This window comes from Podarcis liolepis (assembly GCF_965112155.1).
Source record: "Podarcis liolepis genome assembly, chromosome: 13".
Classification (NCBI taxonomy): domain Eukaryota; kingdom Metazoa; phylum Chordata; class Lepidosauria; order Squamata; family Lacertidae; genus Podarcis; species Podarcis liolepis.
In genome coordinates, this window is record NC_139573.1 from 33,798,073 (window position 1) to 33,819,019 (window position 20,947).

General features: G+C 44.8%; 1 protein-coding gene across 1 annotated transcript; it reads right to left on the bottom strand.

Moving 5' to 3' along the window:
* Nucleotides 1-6,546: 6,546 nt before the first annotated feature.
* PRR15L (proline rich 15 like) lies at nt 6,547-16,793 on the bottom strand. Its single transcript, XM_083470385.1, has 2 exons — nt 16,332-16,793; nt 6,547-7,142 (listed from the first exon to the last, which is right to left on the bottom strand). Exon 2 carries the CDS (start codon nt 7,120-7,122, stop codon nt 6,799-6,801), a length of 324 nt encoding a protein of 107 aa, XP_083326511.1. The 5' UTR covers nt 7,123-7,142; nt 16,332-16,793; the 3' UTR covers nt 6,547-6,798.
* Between the last annotated feature and the right edge of the window lie 4,154 nt (nt 16,794-20,947).

Sequence of the window (20,947 nt, forward strand, 5' to 3'; positions counted from 1 at the left end):
CAGAGGAGAGGGCATTTTAATTCTCCACCAGGATTTGCATCTCATGCCTGCATTCAAACAGAGCTGTTAAGCTTTGTGACTATACCTTGGTTTTGGTTTGGGAATATCTGCTAGTGGTTTAGAGCCAAGAAGAAAGCTTTCTCTGCTGCTTCTGGAAGACAAGCAGTAGCAATGGGCCCTGTCTCTCCCCATACGCTGAATACAAACTGCATAAGAAACAAATGGAGTAACAAACATATTGGTTCTGTACTGAGTGAGCAACCAAGTAGACCCATTTGCCAGGCAAGACAGTGTCTGCAGAGGGCACAGGAGTACACACTCATTTTCAATGTTTCCCTGATCCTCAGATTCTTGTTACGATAGCATGATGCATACCACAACACACACAAATGCCTGGTTATTAAGCCCTAGTCTGTACATGCAAACGGTGGTGCAGAAGAGAGAGAATGGTCTGAAAACACTTTGGCTTGTAGGTAGGTGATCGTCCCTCTGTTAAAACTTCCTTCAAACAGAAATCCACCACAGCAGGCAAAGGGCTGGATCTGTCTTCCTGCTCTGCTGACTTTCTGTTTGCAGGGTTGTATTTTTAATGTTTTTGAGGGCTTCAGGGTGCTTCTGAGGTCTAAAAAGTTTAAAGAAATCCTTCTGTAAAGAATTTTCAGTTTGCACCAATGTGTAGGTACAGTCCTGCCTTGCCCAAACTGGTAACCTCCAGATAGTTTGGCCTACAACTCCCATCAGCCCCAGCCAACATGGCCAATGTGAAGGGATGATGGGAGTTTTTAGCTGCATACATTTTTTTATAGCACATTCCCACCTCGAAAGAGTCCTGGGAATGGGAGTTTACCCCTCAAAGGGCTATGATCCCCAGCATCTTTAATTACAGTTCCCAGGATCCTTTGGGAGGAAAATGTATGGTGTATACACAGTTGCAGTCCTAAAGGTCCAGGCAGGAGGCCATGCCAGGTTACGGAAGACTGGCCTAGGAGTTGTTTCTTATTTTGTAGTTGTTATCAGGTGCTCAGCTATGAAGCATTATGTAACATCCCAGTGTAGATCTTGCACTCCAAGCTAAACTGACTGAAGTATTCATTTGAATCCAAGACCTTGTCCTGGCACTTATTTTCACTTGTTAGGATTTCTCCCTGAGATATGTACAGTTCTAAAAAGGATGGATGTGTGTGTCTCAGCACAAGGTGAGTGCCTTTCACTTCCAGATGGCCACTTAAAGAGATATGGGGCTAGAAGAGTTTATCAGTCAGAGTTGTGCCTTCTATCCCTGATGCTGCCATTCCTGTTGGGAGAGCAGTACCCATGCACACCTCTTTTTGGAAGTGCATCAGGGATCATTCATCTAGTAACCGAATGGTTAAATCTGTTTACCGTTAGCCAGCCAACCAAGAGGGTGTTGGTTGGGGAGGTGTTGCCTAGCAACCAGTCTGAATAGCATGATATTTGCTGAGGTAACTCCTACTCTGATTGGCTGTGGAGGTCTGAGGGAGTTTTCCTTATATGTTAGTTGAATGTCTTTCTGCTATAAACAAAAGCTGTAAATAAGACAAAACCTCTCTGTTCATTTCTGCTCGTATTTTTGTGTGACCTTAATACAAAGAGGAAATAAAGGTAAATGGAGGGGGTTGAAGATGCATCTGGACGCAACTGAATAGACCTTTTTGTAGCCTCTAAAGCAGAAATAGCTTCATAAAGAACCTGTTTGAAGCACACACACACACAGCTGGGTGGGGTCATATTTGAAACTAAACAGAAATAAAACAGGGACATTTCAGTGTAAAGAAAGGCTATATTGTATGGACGTGCTCTGTATTGAATTCTTGGATGTACAACCCTGCCCCAATCTGCCCAAAGGGGATTGTATTTCCTGCAGCTGACACTGTCCTTAGAATCTATTATCAAAACAGAACACAGTAAGTTCTTTTGTCCCAGGATGAACTGACCTACTACACTCTTTTGATAGCCTTGGGAGATCAAGGTATAAGGATGAGCTGACCATGGAAACAACTCATCTCTCACCCCTGCCATGGGGTGTGCTGCTGTGATGTCACAGAATAATCACAAATTAATTGAAGAGAAGGCTATATCAGAATGGTGGAAAACAGTCCGGCCACTTTAAATAATATGAAAGATCAGTGGGAGAACGAAGACACAGAGGAACTGGGGGGCAGCGGGAATTCCTAAGGATAGATAGGTCTGGGGGCTGATGATATGAAAGGTGGTCGGGGAGAGAAGGCAGCTAACATATTGGCTCAAAACAGGTAGTCAAAACCTAGCTGTAGATCTTAATCATGTAAAATCAGCCCTTCCCTTAAATCACATAGCATTGTTTCACAACCCTGTCTTGGCCTGTGTTTGCATGCAACTACTTACTAGGGAGACACTCTGTGTATGCTCAGAGACAATCTCATCACTATAATTAATTACAATTCCCAGTGTGGTTTAACAGCCAATCCCTCTTCACAGGGAACTCTGGGAATTGTAGATCTGGAAGGGAATTAAGGGTTTCCTAACAACTCTCAAAACCTTTATCGAATGATAGCCCCCAGAATTCTTTTGGGGGAAGCCATGACTATTTAAAGTGGATTCAGAGTGCTTTAAATGTATGTTGCAAATGTGGCCTAATGCTTTCTATTGAGATGGGTGAGGGTGGGGGAAGTTTGTCCTTTTGAAACCCAATATATATGGGGCAACGGTGGGGACAAGTTTTTTGCAGCAAGTAATTCTTGCCCGTTAGGAAGACAAACTGTGATGAAGTTCAATGAAACTGGTGTGCAAAGTTCAGCAGAACAGTAGGTTTTTATGAGTATCAACTGAGGTTGATAGGTGAGTTATTAATACAGTTCTTCACAGCAAGTGTTCACCTGACTTACCAGACAGCCTTGGCAGGGACTGACTGGAGGCAACTGAACTGAATGTGGGAAAAGGACAACCTTGAATTCAATGTGCGTTGCCATCATTTTCAGAAGTCCTTTCCTCCACTGTAATGGATATGAGTTAATATGGTTTGGATTGAATTGGATGTTTGCTGGCATTTAGGTGACACTTTGAGCAAGGACCCTTGAACTTGGATTTCAGGCTATGAAGTAAATATGAACCAAACAGTCTCTCCCTGTGTATCCCCCAAACAAGTCCTGCACAAACATGCACAGAGAAGTGGCCTGGTACCAGAGGCAGGATCTTTTTGTCATAGGCTTTGCTCTTCTGGAACTCTCTCCCTTAGAACCCCAATCTTTGGAAACTTTTAAGAAACAAACCCATTTTTATTCCAATCTACTTTTTATTAATCACTTCATTTTTTTAATTGATCGCCGTTGACGTTTTCACCTCCTATTGTTCAATTTTAAGGAGTGTGTCGTTTTAATTGGATTTTTTAAAAATTTTTTTATCATTAATGCACTTCTTGAAATTTTGTACCCTGCCTTGAAGAAGCAGATGTGCCCCAAAAAGTGGTATATAAAGCAGGTGGACAAATAAGAAAATAAGAAAAACAGCTTCTGACAACTCAAGCTAGTGAGGCATTCCACACTGTTAGAAGGAAGGTCTCAAGGGCAGGGATAAGGAACTTACTTCACCCTGAGGGACACATTCCCTCTTACAGCCTTTCTTAACCTGTGGGTCCCCTGATGTTGTTGAACTACAACTCCCATCACCCCTAGCTAGCAAGGCCAGAGCTCAGGGATGATGAGAGTTGTAGTCCAACAACATCTGGGGACCCACAGGTTGAGATGCGCTGCTAGGAGAACCTTGTGGGTGGCCACACATCAGTGATGGGTGGGGCCATAGGCAAAAGTGGGTGGTTACATTCCAGCAACACAAAAATCAGAGGTTTCCACTCACATATACACAAACATTTCCTCTTCCTTCATCAAGGCAACCAAGAGGTGTTATTACAGTTCGGAGATACGTTCCAGTCAGGCAAAGGCACTCAGAGAGGGTGTGGAGCAGGGCTGGTGTGCTGGGTGTCACCAGGGCAGAGAGGGGTGTGACTTGGGGAGAGTTCAAAATGTGAGATAAAGAGGCCTGGAGGGCGACATTTTGCACCCAAGCCTGAGGGATCCCCACCCCTGCCATGAGGTTTACTGTTCAGTTTGAGCTGGAGAGAAATGGCCTTTTGATCCCCGCATAGATCAGTTATAAAACAAAATGCATGTTACTAGGGTTGCAACTCCATGCTAAAGCAGGCTTTTCTTTATAAACATCCCTAATGCTGCACAGTGGAGGGAGGAAAAACATAAAGTCACAGGTGATGGTGAGAGAAATGCCCATTTTGCAGTCCGAGTAGATGGAAAAGGGAAAGGTTTCATGTAGGGCTTATGTGACGCATTGTAGATTGATATTTCACCCCTTGGAGGAATGTTAAGGCTTCTGAGCAAGGGCATGTCACAGTTTCTATTATTATTATGATTATGATTATGATTATTATTGATTGTTGACTCCAGAATATCCATTGGATCAAACCTGCACAAACTGTGGCCCATCACTGAATACACAGCCCTCCAGCCTTATCTGGTGGTCCTTGATAAACCTGTTTTTGCAGCATTCCCCTGACTGAAAAATAGGCGTAGTGGGATATTAATCACATGCCCAACACGCCAGAATGCATGCCTGTGGGTCTGTTGAGCTCGGTGGGTCACAATTGTGGAGGCTGGCACCATACAAGGACAGATTAGAATCTCCAGCTTTAGCAGGGCACACCGCACTCAAGAGATGACAACAAGGCTGGTTTCATTGCTGAGCAGCCCCTGAGCAAGGTACCTCCCCACCCCTCAGCAATGAAATTACATTGTACCAGTAGCTTAACCTGGGAACCCACCTACCATTTAAATTTCCCACAATGCTTGGAGGTTCTAGGTGTGGCCACCAATACCTTCCATGGTGCCGGTGAAAGGTCTTAGTAATTTTTGATCCCACCCCCCATATCCACAATGCAAGAAAGACTGCTCTTGCAACTCAATTCCTGTTTGCACTTGCTTGTTCTCTCCTGCATTAATTGCACATTCCTTTCCCCTCTTTGATTTGGAAGGGGGAGTTGATGTGGTGGCACACCAACACTATTTTGTGTTCCTGTCTCTTTCGTTTAGATGTGGTAGCCATTTTGTTATGCCATGCCCCCACAGCAGCCATTTTGTGTTATGCCATGCCAGGCCCTCCAAGTGTCCCTATTTTCCAGGGACGTCCCTGATTTAGAAAAGCCGTCCTGGTTTCTGATTTGATTCTGGAATGTCCCACTTTTCCTTAGAATGTCCCTATTTTCACTGGAGAAATGTTGGAGGGTATGGAGTTATCTAGTGCTTTAAAAAAAATGTTTAGGGGTACTCTCATTTTCCTACTGCCCCTAAATGAGGCAAAACTTAGATTTACAAAATGTTTAGGGGTATGCGTACCCCCAGAAAAAAAGCAGTGGAGTTATCCAATCCCTGAGCCATCCAAAGGCAATCCTGTAAAGGGAAGTTTCTTTAATGTTTTATTATGCTTTTTATATATAGTGGTACTTTGGTTTAAGAACAGTCCTTTTACGAACTATTCAGTTTACGAACTCCGCAAAACTGGAAGTAGTGTTCTGGTTTGTAAACTTTACCTCGGTCTACAAACGGAAGCCAAAGAGTGGAAGGGCGCTGGCTGCAGGAGGCCTCATTAGGGAAAGCGCGCCTCAGTTTAAGAACAGATTTGGTTTAAGAACGGACTTCAGGAAGGGATTAACTTTGTAAACCGAGGTACCACTGTATGTTGGAAGCTGCCCATAGTGGCTGGGTCAACCCAGTAAGATGTGTGGGGTATAAACAGCAAAATTATCATTATAGAATGGGATGTCCGTCTTTTCATCGGAGAAATGTTGGAGGGCATGCCATGCTCTCATAGCTCATAGCACCAGTTTTGTGACTTGTGTCTATGACACTTCCTCAAAATTCCAAATGTGTCTGCTGGCCAAAAAAGATTGGTGATCCCCCCAAAAAAGTTCTGCTACACTGAGTGTTCTGGGGCATTGTGGGAAATTTTCAGTGGTGGGCAGCTTCTCAGACTGAGCCACTGCAACCAGATAAACCTACCGTACCTCCAAGGAAACAGTGGCTGAGGCAGCCATCAGCGCTGATTGGCACAGCTGGAGTGCTGGAGTCCCAGCTGTTGCCTGAGGATGCCATGTGCTGATGCTAATCTTGGGTGGCAAACATGTTGCCTTGACTTGCACCCCAATTATGAGGGTCACATGGTGGTACACTATGGTAATTTTTGAAACTAGACTTTATGGTTTAATGGTACTTCATAGGTAGTAAGTATGTTTTCTCTTAACTTCAAAATATAGTAAGCTAGCCCTACTGAGAGTGTGTGTGTGTGAGAGTGTGTGTGTGTGTGTGTGTGTGTGTGTGTGTGTAATTTTGCTGAATGAAGCCCTGAACCTTAGCCCTAGTCCTGCCCTGATAGCACCACTGGGATGATAGGGTTCCTCATGGTATCCAGGGGTAACTGGTTAAGCAATTCTGAATATGTTCCTTGCACCATACATTCTCTGCTGTGCCTCTGGCTTCTCCTGTCTTGCATTTTAAATACTATTAGCTTTATTCCTTAAATTAAAAAAAAGACTAGTAACATTAATAAAGTTCATCTTCTTCTGAAACTTTTCTTTTCAAGTGAAAATCAGGACCCAATCTCGAAAGCCCAGCTGGTCCCTCGTTAAACTTCATTTGCAAATGGGTTGAAATGCATGTGTCGTATGCTTCTCTCAGACCAGAGAAACACCCTCAAATGAGGGCATGTGAAGAGAACATTTCTCTTTCATCCACCTCCTTATTTCTCGTCCCGTTCGCTGTCAGCAAAAAAATTGGGGTTTTCTGACAACGTGGCCCTTACTTTCTTCTTTTCCTTGAAGCGCCCTGAATGAGAGACTTTGACGTGTTTCCCTTTGGTGCTCTTGTCCACAATCTTCTCTAGCCGGGCGTTGAATTCGCGCTCGCTGCTCCCGCTGTTTCCCCCGTCAGCAAGCACACCCTCCTGTTGGTTCTCATTGTTGGTGACATCGTAGATATCTGGGCTTTCATACAATACTTTGGGGGTGGATTTTTTTTTCCGGAGAAAAGTCAGCTTCCACCAGCTATAGTTGTTTTCCGCCATGGTGGCCAAGAATCAACACCCTTGAATGTGGGGGGAAAGCAGATCTATTATTACCAGGAGGGGCCTCCAGACTGCCAGCCATTTTGCCTGCAAGATTCAAGCGTGTACTGAAAAAAATGTAGGTTTGCACAACTAGTGCAACAAACCCACATAAAAAAAAGAAACACACTTCTAGGAAAGTGACAGAAATGCAATGAATGAGCAATTGACAGGAATATGTATAAACACCCCGCAGGCAAATAGGATGAATGTGAATTGTTCTTTGTTTTATAACCACCCCATAAACAAATCAGAACAAATGCTCAGTAAAGGCTGGTTGTAGCCTAACCTCCAGGCAAGCTTTATGCAGAGAAATCAGGATGAATGTTCAAAAAACAGGTCATCTGCAGGAGCCTCAGGTTTTTGTGGCTTGGGCTAGTTCTTTCCCCTGAGGCTGGCCAGGGATTAATTCCTTAGAATTCCAAATCTTGTTTGTTCCCCCCACCCCAGAAAAAATATCCCAATTTCTAGTAATAGATTACACAAGGCAAATAGTTATCCTGAAGCCTCGAGGCCTTAGACACTAACAGCAAGAGCCTTGGTCTGTGAGCTAAGCAGAATGCGCACTTAAAGGTAAAGGTAAAGGTACCCCCGACCGTTAGGTCCAGCCGTGGACAACTGGGGTTGCGCACTCATTTCATTTATTTCATTTATTTATTTACGGCTATTAGCCCATAAAATATGTACAAACATAAAAAAGCACAAAGGCTTAAAAACCGAAATATCTGACAACAGAAGGTGAGCACTGCGATGCAAGGGTGGGTCATTGGGCAGAGCCAAGTAACAGGATGTGGCCCGGAGAGCTCCAAGGGACGGTTCACAGAAAAGGAAAACTGAAGACGAGATCCGACATGCACTCTCATCATAACTGTCCGATTAGATTTTGATGTTGTTGTTGTTTTTTGGTGGTTTTTGCGTGTGAGATAACCGCATTCAGGAATCTCGCCACCTGCAGAGTAACAGAAGGATCTGTATCCTGCAAAAGCAGTGCGGCGTGTGACTCAACAGGCCTGCTAACCAAGCGCAGTAAAGCAGGGCCCAGGAATTTAGTCCTGGCTATGGTATGTAGGGGACAGTTGAACATTATATGTGGAAGAGATTCAACAGTTTTCCCATCACACACGCATAGCGGAGACACCAAACCCTTGGAAAATCTGTGGCTCAGCAGGTTCGATGGAAGGACATTGAACCTTGCACGAATAAATGCAAGTCGGTGTGGTACTGATGAAAGAGATGACATGTATGATGGAAGGTCAAGTGGTGGGGTTATTCCGTGATACCTGGGGGAGCAGACACCCCCACCTCTGGCAAGGTTGTGTTGATTTTCAATGTCTGCTAATCTTTGCTCAATGAGGCTTTTAGCTGAGCGTAAATTCATCTTTAGGGAGTCCGCTGGGGAAATTCCGATGCTCAGAAGTTTGGCATGGATTTTTCCTACCCACGGATTAACAAATTCGTCCCGCCACTCATCTTGCTCTGTAGGCCGAGGGAGCAGGCGTTTGTCCGCAGACAGCTTCCGGGTCATGTGGCCAGCATGACCAAGCCGCTTCTGGCAGCGCACAGAAACGCCGTTTACCTTTCCGCCGGAGTGCTACCTATTTATCTACTTGCACTTTGACGTGCTTTCAAACTGCTAGGTGGGCAGGAGCAGGGACCGAGCAACGGGAGCTCACCCCGTCACGGGGATTCGAACCACAGACCTTCTGATCGGCAAGCCCTAGGCTCAGTGGTTTAGACCACAGCGCCACCCGCATCTCAGCAGAATGGGCACCTACACATTGCTAAAAAGGAGGAAACCCATTACTTAAATTTAAAAAAAAGGCACACAGCTGCATGCAATTTACATTGTGCTAATTTATATCCATAGGTGCAAATTTAGAAAGAATAACTGTAGTTTGACTGGAAATACATCTTGCCATGGTGAAGACTAAGGGACACCTGTGTGCCTGCTCAGTCTCATACCCTCCAAGTGTTCCAATTTTCCAGGGACAGTCCCAAAATAATGAAAGCCACCCTGGCTTCTGAATTGATCCCAGAATGTCCTTATTTCCTCTGCCAGTTCTGCCGTTGCTGAACTAGGGGAGGGGGATGAACTGGCGCTTATCCCGAGCAATGGTGGTTGTGGCTTCAGCAGCTGCGAGGGGAGTTGCCTATCCATGGCCTATCCATGGCTGCCACAGCCAGCCTCCTCCATTGGCCAGCTCATAGCAGCTGCTGGAGAGTGGGCAAAGAGGAGGATAGGCTGTAGCCGCTGAGGCCCAGCCCCATGTGACACACTGGCTCTGAGGGGCAGGGCCTCCCTGGGCAGGAACAAAGGATGAGCAGTGCCAGGGGTGGGGAACATGTAGCTTTCCAGATGTTATTGGCTGGGTCTGATGAGTTGAAGCTCAACAACATCTGGAAGACTGCAGGTCCCACACTCTTGTGCAAGGACTGCAACTACTATGTGACTTAAGCTGTACAACCACACAAAGCTTCATTGCCATAGGTAGATAAGAAGCTACCTTTTACCAGGTTTGTCCATCTATCCCAATATTAGCTACAGTCACAAGCTTGCCTGGGCCTCAGGTAGAGGTCTTCCTCATCACCTGTTAACCTGTTCCTTTAAAAAAGAGAGAGAGAGGTGTTGTGCATTGGACCTAGGACACAAGGCATGTGCTCTAACTAGTCTTCTGCCTGTCCAAATTGAGGTTTGACCTTTACTTTAATATCTTAATCCTTGTGACCCACTTCCTCATCATCTCTCACTCTGGTTTTCTCTTGCCATCTATTTTCTAAGAAAGAAAGAAAGAAAGAAAGAAAGAAAGAAAGAAAGAAAGAAAGAGAGAAAGAAAGAGAAAATGGTTTAACACAGTGGTAACCCACTCTAGAAGGGACGCGGGTGGTGCTGTGGTCTAAACCACAGAGTCTAGGACTTGCCGATCAGAAGGTCAGCGGTTCGAATCCCCGCGACGGGGTGAGCTCCGGTTGCTCGGTCCCAGCTCCTGCCAAACTAGCAGTTCGAAAGCACACCAAAAAGTGCAAGTAGATAAATAGGTACCGCTCCGACGGGAAGGTAAACGGTGTTTCCGTGTGATGCTCTGGTTCGCCAGAAGCGGCTTAGTCATGCTGGCCACATGACCCGGAAGCTGTACGCCGGCTCCCTCGGCCAATAAAGCGAGATGAGCGCCGCAACCCCAGAGTCGGTCATGATTGGACCTAATGGTCAGGGGTCCCTTTACCTTTACCTTAACCCACTCTAGATTCTGTTATGGTCTAGTTGTGAGTTATGAACCACAAACACTATGCTACACAGCTGCCTGGGTTGCCCCAAGAAGACACAGTACATGGTCATATCCACACAATGTATATAAAACGTTTAAAGTATATGGCTTCCCACAAAGTATCCTGGGAACTGTCGTTTACCCCTCACAGAGTTGCAGTTCCTAGCACACTTAACAAATTACAGCTCCCGGGAGTCTTTCAGGGAAGCCACGTGCTTTAAATATATGGTGTGGATGTGACCTCTGTTGTCTGGCGCAGAGTTACAAAAGGTGCCTCTGCTTCTCTCCCCATCTACATAAATGTCTTGGTAAATAAATAAAAAGGAGGTGCTGCTTCTCATATGCTGATAAAAGTGCTGTGCGTGCCAGCACAAAATGGCTGCAAAAAAAAGAGAGAGGTGATGGTACTCCATGCTGGTGACTAGATCAGGCAGAAAAATACGCAGGTGCCTCTCCCCCTTACTGGCAGTATAATAATAAATGAAATAGCTAACATTTTCCTGCCTTTTCAATACAGTACATCTGAAACCAGTTGCCTGAGGTAGCCACCTCACTTTGCTTAATAATAGGCCCAGCCTTGAGTCAGCCCCCTGAACCTAACTTTGTTGCTATGAGAACAAAATGAGCTCAAGGGTAGAATGTAACCTGTTCTGAGCACTTCAGAGAGGGTTGGGTAATATATGAGGGCTTAGATACACACACACACACACACACACACACACACACACACAGTCTGTGTGTGTAGGGATGGGGGAGAAATTCTATTTGGCTAACATTTAAAGGCAATTTTACCTAATTTGCACCTTCCAAACCAATACATAAATCAAAACACAGCCATCTTTCAAAAATCGTACCTCTCAGAATTTTGCAGTGCAGTTCTCTAGACAAGTTACATATACAAAAATGTACACACTAGAGTAAAGTGTGCATATAAATGCACATATTCATGAAAATAATACACAAAATGCTTTTCACAAATGGGTATACTGTAATAGACAAAAATGCAAATAAAAATGTGTGAACAGTGTATTAAGAGATATTTGCATTGAAGTACTGATGAATTATTATTACTAAGTTTGCAAACTGATGTGAAAATTGGAATACTGAACTGATCAGTACCTGAAATACAGCTTTCCCTCCGTTGTTACATTTCCCCAGCATAGCATAGATAACAGGGAGTATGGAGGTATTCTAATGCAGTGGTTCACAAATCTCCCCAATGCTCCGGGCCTTGAGAAAATGGTTGAGGGTGTGGTGAACCATTTAATGATTTTTCTGTCTGTTGTTTAGTAATTATAAGGTGCTGTGCTAGATGCTGTAGAATTATGGTGGACTGTGAGCTACACTTTGCGAACCCCCTATTCTAGGGACGCGGGTGGCGCTGTGGGTAAAACCTCAGCGCCTAGGACTTGCTGATCGTCAGGTCGGCGGTTCGAATCCCTGCGGCGGGCTGCGCTCCCGTTGCTCGGTTCCAGCGCCTGCCAACCTAGCAGTTCGAAAGCACCCCCGGTTGCAAGTAGATAAATAGGGACCACTTACTAGCGGGAAGGTAAATGGCGTTTCCGTGTGCTGCGCTGGCTCGCCAGATGCAGCTTGTCACGCTGGCCATGTGACCCGGAAGAGTCTGCGGACAGCGCTGGCCCCCGACCTCTTAAGTGAGATGGGCGCACAACCCTAGAGTCGGACACGACTGGCCCGGACGGGCGGGGGTACCTTTACGTTTACCTTTATTCTAGGGTGCAGTCTCAATTCGTGTGAAACAACGGTGGGACCCAGTAACCCTGACAAGCACTCTGCCTGAACTGAGAGCACTTCCAGATGATCTGTTTACTGAGCATTCATCCTGATTTGTTTGCAGAGAGATTCGACAGCAGTGGCTACTTGATGAGCATTCATTCTGATTTGTTTGTGATGAGTTTAGATGACATTGCACCAACGCAAGGAGGTTTGTTGTGCAAAACCTCCAAATCAACTATAACTGCACAACCTGAGTTTACCGATATGTGATTGAATCCCATTCAAAAAACAGTGACAATCTGGAAACATCCTTAGACATAGAACACCTCCCAGAATTCTGTGGCACATAATGTTTCCATGCAGCTCTTTCTCAGTAGACATATTCATACGGAAGCGGTTCTAGAACGTTTCTGAATCTAGAAAGTTGAAAGACAGTGATGTACACTCCTCAACTCTCCTGAGACATCTCGGAAATTACAGAAGCCATCCCAGCTTCTGATTGGTTCCTGATGGGCTCCTAGGATATCCCATTTTGGCTTGTGCAAGAACACAGCCCTGAAAGACATGTGCTTTTGGATGCCATGCTCTCATGCAAGTCACAGGACTCGCCCAGGAGTACAGCCCCAAAAGACTTGCATCCCGGTTTTCCCCCAGGCATGTCAGAAGGTGTGAGTCCAAACACCCAGTATTTAAAGTGTCTGCAGGAGTGAGTGACCAACCATCATTTGCTTGAAATCATGAATGTTATTATTTATTTGTTTGTTGGTCACTTGATCTTGCCCAAGACAGCCCAAGGAGGTACTTAAGTTTTCTTTAGGTTTTGAGATCAAGCACAGGCCTCCTGAACAATCCCTACCTCGCTCTACCTTGAAAGCAGACAGGGCTCTTGAAGGGAGACAGTTCTAATGGATGTGCCATTTTTGTGGCATCTCTGAGCTCTGTTCCCACTACAGACACTCTCGTCAGCCCACGATGCTCTTCACACATGTAAACGCACACTGATCCACCATGCTGGAAAAGTTATGTTCTTCCTACTTTCTCAAAGTAAGCCCAAACAATGTCCACATGTTCCACTACGTCACATTGGCATAAGGTCTTCTGCAGCTATATCTGAGGTAATCTGGGAAATGCTTCCCTGTTGAAACACCAACCACAGACTTTCCCATGCAGGTGTGCCTGAAGAGCTTATGGCTTGTCCACTTTGGAAAATGGCCTCTTCCCCATCGAAGATCTGTCCCTAACCTTTCCGCCTGTAAATGCGGGGTTTTTCGATCCCAGCCTTTTTGGACTTTCCAAGGATTGAAAAACCTCACATTTAAAGGGAGCAAGGTGCAGGGCAATGCAGGAATGGGGAAGCCATAATGTGACTACCTCTAAATTAATGGGGAGACAGGTTGGTGCAAATCCACATTTTGCTCTGATGTGGACGATCTCTGGTGAGCAACTCTGTTTACTGGCAGGTCCCTTTGAAGAGGAGAAAGGGGCTAGCGCAGGTTTTTTCAACCAGGTACCCTCCAAAAGTTGCTGGACTAAAGCTCCCATCATCCTTGGACATGCTGAATGGGGCTCCTGGGATTTGGAGTCAAACAACATTTAGAAGGCATCAGGCTGGAGAAGGCTGGGCTGGAGGGTCAAGCATCACCACACACCCACCCCAGCTCTCCCAGAAATGGCTTGCTGCATAGGAGTGGGTGGGAGGGGTCTTTCTTTTGCACACACCACCTGCCTTCGGGCAGATTTACATTACAAATTTGGCTCGAAACTTGTTTGAAATGGGTTTTGCGTCATAGCTGCCTTCACCTTCCCTGTAGTATGCAAATTGTAGTTTTATGCATGCCATATGGCATGAATTTGCTGTTTATAAGCCCTAGTATTTCTTGCAATAATACAGTTCCTACGATTTCTTGCTAAGGAGAGGTTTGACAGTTAGACAGCCTTGGAGCTGCCCTTTGGGTATTTCCACGTGTCGGTTTATTGTGGGCTTGGTGCTGCACAGACACGTACGTCTTTCACTGTGTCATCTGCATCAAAATGCCAACCCCATCAACGAGAGCCAACATGGTGCAGTGGTTAGAGTGCTTGGACTAGGACCTGGAGAGACCAGGCTTCAAATTCTCATTCAGCCATGAAGCTCACGGGATGATCTTAGGACTGTCACAATATCTCTGCCTAACCTACTTTGCAGGGTTGTTGTGAAGATATAATGACAGGAGGGGAGAGAGAACCTTGTGATTTCTGTGGAAAACCCAGTACATAAAAAAATCTCATGGAAACAGTAACTCTGGATTAAAACGAGGGAGGGGTGTTTTGCCGTGGACAATATTGTAATAAAATAAAATAAAAACTTGCAGGCATAAGAAACGCCAGCTTTCCTTTTGCTTGTACAGTATACTACTGTGCCAAAGGCTTATAAGAGAACTTTAAAGGCATTGTATACATTAAAAAAACAGTTACAGATAGGTAGCCGTGTTGGTCTGCCATAGTCAAAATAAAAAAATTCCTTCCAGTAGCACCTTAAAGACCAACTAAGTTAGTTCTTGGTATGAGCTTTCGTGTGCATGCACATTTCTTCAGATACACACCAACATGGCAGACCAACACGGCTACCTATCTGTGTATCTGAAGAAGTGTGCATGCACACGAAAGCTCATACCAAGAACTAACTTAGTTGGTCTTTAAGGTGCTACTGGAAGGAATTTTTTTATTAAAAAAACAAAAATCCCACATGAAACAGTAGACTAAGCTACATTGGCAAAGAAAAAGTGCTTTATACGCGTTGTTAAGCATTCTAACACTGTGACACTAGATTGCGCTGTGGAGTCCCGTTTTTGCTAACCCGATTTCTCATACAAAGTTTGCAACGTGTTTAACTGCAATGCTTCTTTCATGTGTCTAGATCCAGCCAGTGTTTTTCTAAAAACATTCACAAATTAGTACAGGCATTTGGGACAGGGGAGAAGCATCTGAAGTGCTCATTGCCATTCGTGACACAGGTAACAATAACCTATTGGACCTTGCAGGACTCATATAATTGTTGCAGTAGCAAGGGATGCATGAGCTGTAGGGGAAATTGTGTTTTCCCCAGTAAAGAGGGCACTTTGAATGGTGAAGAAATGTGCTATTTCTGTCACAAAAGCACTACCATGAGGGAGGACATCTGGATCCTGTGTAACAAATCATATGGGCAGCAACTGTGCTTTTAATGTGCAACCCCCCCCCCACCCAAAAAATCACTGCATGGGAAGGATCTTAGGGCCATTTACCTCTTCATATTTTAAAGGTGTATACCTAAGATAAATATACTGCAAAGCATAGAGTGAATACAAGTGGGGAGGGGAATTGTGTATGCCAGCACATCTGATATACATATTAAGGAGTCAGGATTGGCCGTACAGTACCTTCCTATCAAGTGTACCTTCAGGGGTTAATCCGGGTTTGCTGATGTGGAATATATTCAAAAGGCCATTACGTAGTTGATTTTTGTTTTCCCATTTTATCTCAAACGCACCTTAAAGGTCCCACTCTCACAACAACCTTGCATGGTAGATTATTAAATTGTCAGTTCCTCTTCTGAAAGCTATTGTGAGTGATTTTTTATTCCCCCCCCCCAAGAGTCGAAAGGAACAGGGATAAACATCGTGTCGTTGTGAAATTAGTATATAAAAGCAGCATGGGGAAAGGAGTCAATGGCCAGTGTGCAGATGAACTTTTAGAAAGATGGAAATGCTAAGAGGTGTTTCTAGATGTGAAATTAATTAAATCATAGGCGATTTGCTGTTATGTTTAAATTATGTACACGGTGATGAGTAGTGTTTAATGTTGCATGTTTGTGTGTGTACATTTTTGTCATATAGTTTGTTTCCCCATCTTATCTCAAAGGCAAGATACAGGTGTTATGTTGTCCTTATCTCAGGCTTTCTTTACAACAACCCTGCATAGTAGATTAGGCTGGAAAAAACTGTATCATCCAATACCACCCAGCGAAGTTGAGGAGCTAGCAGTGATGAGAAACCTGTGCCTCCCAGATCAAGACTCGGCACTCAGTCCACTGCAGTCCACTGGTTTTCCATCTGTTGCGGCAATCAATTAAACATTTGTGGAGGCGCAATGTCCCAGCGAGCTGTTCAAGTTTCCCTCTGCCTTCACCCCCCAGTGCCATTACAAACATACCTGCTCCCTTGGACTTCTGAACTTCGTCTCTCAGCGAGTAGCAAGTTCAGCCGTTATGGGAAAAGACCAACATGAAGAAGGGATGAGACGAGGTCCTGGCAGTGAGGCAGGTCTCTGTGGCAAAACAAGCAGCCTTGGCTCCGGCAGTCAGTAGCAAAGTGGCTCTCACATCTCAGGTGTGCTGAGGTGCAACATACCTGTTCGTGCTGCGCCCCTTTCTCTCTCTCCCTCTCTCTCTATGTCAAGGTTAACCGGAGACTCAGCCACTCCTGTCTAAAGTAAACAGGAACTAACAGAGAGGCCGAGCTGAGAGAGTTCTGAATATTCATGACGAGAGAAATCTAAGCTAAGACATTTTGCTGCCGCTTTGTTGATGTCACCTGAGGAGACCAGGGGAGCACCAGGGCCTTTCAGTTCCAGAATGGAAATTATGATAGCCTGTTGCAGAGAAGAAGAAGAGGAGGAGGAGGAGGAGGAGAAAGAGAGAGAGAGAGAGAGAGAGAGAGAGAGAGAGAGAGAGAGAAGGACGAGGCCTGTGGCACTTTAGAGATTAGTTTATTGGGGCAAGACTTTCATAGGTAAACACCTTGCTTCCTCAGGTGTATGCCGTTGACTGAAAAGGCCAGAGGCAATATAGATAATATACATACAGGGGCTGAGATGCAGTGGAATGTAAGGCAGTGGGTTTGCAAAGATCACACCCTGATAACTGGGGTGTAAAATGGAGACGTTGTTGGCTGGAACATCAAGGAGTGCCTAACAATTATATTTTGCAGCAAGGGAACCACCTGTGAGTATCTTCATTCACAGGGATGAGGAACCAATGTTCTTCCAAGTGTTGTCAGACTTACAGCTCCCATTATCCCTGACTTTGGCCTTACTAGCTGGAGTTCAGCAACATCTTGAGAGTTGCAGGTTCTCCATCCCTACTTATTAATGACACAGTGCCCAAGTTATTAGGATCGTTTCACCTGTGCATATACATCGGAGGGATAGTTCAGTTGGTAGAGCACGAGACTCTTAATTTCAGGGTCATGGGTTTGAGTATCACGTTGGGTGAAAAGATTCCTTCATTGTAGGGGGTTGAAATAGATCCCGCCCCCCCTCCCGTGGTCTCTTCCAACAAATCTGTGATTCTGTGAATTTTATATATTGACCCTTGATTGCTGGCAGCCAAATGTGTGAACCAACAACACTGAAAAAAACTGCACCCAAGAGACACTGGTTATTTATTATTATTATTATTATTATTATTATTATTATTATTATTATTTCCCCAGCCACTCTGGGTGGCTTCCAACTGAATATTAAAAACACAGTACAGCACCAAACATTAAAAACTGTGGAATTTGGCCAGAGTAAATGTAGAATGTCTAGAAAGATTGGAATCCTCTGCCACAGATATTTCTGCCCTTTCCATTTTCAATGTCAGGTTTGTTTGTGTCTGTTCCTTTTCTTCAATAGAAACCAACCTGATTTGCCTATGTAAAAGGCCGCAGGGCATTGCAGCAGGCAACAGCATTTATAAGACTGGAGGGGTGATATCATAGAATCATAGAATCATAGAGTTGGAAAAGACCACAAGGGCCATCGAGTCCAACCCCCTGCCAAGCAGGAAACACCATCAGAGCACTCCTGACATATGGTTGTCAAGCCTCTGCTTAAAGACCTCCAAAGTAGGAGACTCCACCACACTCCTTGGCAGCAAATTCCACTGTCGAACAGCTCTTACTGTCAGGAAGTTCTTCCTAATGTTTAGGTGGAATCTTCTTTCTTGTAGTTTGGATCCATTGCTCCGTGCCCGCTTCTCTGGAGCAGCAGAAAACAACCTTTCTCCCTCCTCTATGTGACATCCTTTTATATATTTGAACATGGCTATCATATCACCCCTTAACCTCCTCTTCTCCAGGCTAAACATGCCCAGCTCCCTTAGCCGTTCCTCATAAGGCATCGTTTCCAGGCCTTTGACCATTTTGGTTGCCCTCCTCTGGACACGTTCCAGTTTGTCAGTGTCCTTCTTGAATTGTGGTGCCCAGAACTGGACACAGTACTCCAGGTGTGGTCTGACCAGAGCAGAATACAGTGGCACTATTACTTCCCTTGATCTAGATGCTATACTCCTATTGATGCAGCCCAGAATTGCATTGGCTTTTTTAGCTGCCGCATCACACTGTTGGCTCATGTCAAGTTTGTGGTCAACCAAGACTCCTAGATCCTTTTCACATGTACTGCTCTCAAGCCAGGTGTCACCCATCTTGTATTTGTGCCTCTCATTTTTTTTGCCCAAGTGCAATACTTTACATTTCTCCCTGTTAAAATTCATCTTGTTTGTTTTTGCCCAGTTCTCTAATCTGTCAAGGTCGTTTTGAAGTGTGATCCTGTCCTCTGGGGTGTTAGCCACCCCTCCCAGTTTGGTGTCATCTGCAAATTTGATCAGGATGCCCTTGAGTCCATCATCCAAGTCGTTGATAAAGATGTTGAATAAGACCGGGCCCAAGACAGAACCCTGTGGCACCCCACTAGTCACTCTTCTCCAGGATGAGGAGGAACCATTGATGAGCACCCTTTGGGTTCGGTCAGTCAGCCAGTTACTAATCCACTGAGTGGTGGATATCACCATGTTACTACATTGCTTTCAAGACCACATCTCTTGGCCTCCAGACGACGTCCCCAACCAGAGGCACCCCGGAATGGCAAAGAACCACATTCCCCAATTCATCCCTTTGCCTCTGTGAGATAAGACAACGCAAGCTGAAGGGTTTTTTGTTATGTACTGAAGTTCTCACCCTGGGCCAGCAGGGGGGATACTGTAGATAGTTTTCACTCAGGTCCACATTTGCAAATAAGGGATTGAAAGTGACGTTCAGTGATTGGATAGTTACAGAAAGTGGTTACTGTTGCGTTGTAGTGGAGCTCTATATAAGCAGGCTGGCTGAACCCTTCAGTTCTGTTCTGTTCTGGCCTGTGAATAAACAAGAGCTGTTTGAAGAATCTCTGTGTTGTCTGATATGTTCACCCACAACTTAACACTTTTTTGTTTTGTTTTTAGGGCAACAAACCTGCTTACCCATACCAGCAATGATGACATGTTTCCAAAACTTGAATCCTCCTTAACTATTATTTATATAATGTCTTCAATGTATATAATATATATTTATATTAGATAAATATAGATATCAGTTGTACTGTTAGGGGAGGACTTCATTATTTTTAAATTTATTATATGTATCTAACAAAATGTAGAGACCATGTAATAATAATAATAATCTCTTTTATCAGTTTACATAAAATAGCACAATATAATTTTTATAATAATAAAAAATCAACAAACTTCAAAAACAAGTAGGCATAAGGAAGGCACTTCCAGACTCACTGTTTTCAGCTGCAATTCAAGAGCACAGTGGGAAATTCAAGTTGTGCAATTGGAAATGATTGGGAGCTCCTGTGCAACAAATCCATTCCCCTCCCTGCTCCCCCACCCCAAAAGATAAGGCTTTTTTGCGATAAGGAAAGTGACTGGAAAATGCACTGGAAAGTGTGAGATTAACACTTCATTTGACACAATGTCATCTAACCTCCCTGCAATTAAATCAGAGCGAATGTTCATTAAACAGCTGATATCGTGTAATCTCCCTGGCAAACAGATCGGGATGAATGCTCAGTAAAAAAAGTCATCTGGAAGCACCCTAAGACGATCAAAAATATAAGATAAAAAAATCAACAGAATTTAAACGCAAATATGTGTCAGAAAATTACAGATCTGTGCAAAAAGGTAAAGGGACCACTGACCATTAGGTCCAGTCATGGCCGACTCTGGGGTTGTTGTGGTGCTCATCTCGCTTTATTGGCTGAGGGAGCCAGTGTACAGCTTCCGGGTCATGTGGCAAGAATGACTAAGCCGCTTCTGGCGAACCAGAGCAGCGCACAGAAACGCCGTTTACCTTCCTGCCGGAGCGGTACCTATTTATCTACTTGCACTTTGACGTGCTTTTGAACTGCTAGGTTGGCAGGAGCAGGGACCGAGCAACAGGAGCTCACCCCGTCGCAGGGATTCGAACTGCCAGCCTTCTGACCTTCTGATCGGCAAGTCCTAGGCTCTGTGGTTTAACCCACAGCGCCACCCGCGTCCCTTCAGATCTGTGTAGCCTTGCCCAAACAAAACATATCTTCCAGGGCCCCACTCCTGATGATGATGAGAAGGAGGACCCACAAATGAAGCAGGGCTGGCTTAATACATTTCGAAGTAAGCAAAACAATATACTTCAGTTTCAAAAGAATGGGGGGGGGGGGGAGAGAGAGAGATCACTTGGTCCAGAGCCTAAAATTACTTAACTACACCAAACGCATATCATAAAGGGATTAAAAGAATCAGATCCACTAAGCCTCTAAAAACCGTACCATCAACTTTTGATTGTAGGGAAGACAACGGCCTTCCCCAGTGGTCTCCCCAACACAGAGAGAACATCTGCCTGGCCCAGGGCTCATCTTGATGTACATTTCCAAAAATATTCATGGGATTGCTAGTGGTTGGGGGGGTCACCCCCCATGCTCTCAGCAACCTCTCCCCATGACTTCCAGCACCAGAATAAATTATGTGCACGCACATACACACTCGC

Coding starts and splice junctions, on each gene's coding strand:
- PRR15L (XM_083470385.1), bottom strand. CDS start 7,122: ATGGCGGAAAACAACTATAGCTGGTGGAAGCTGACTTTTCTCCGGAAA.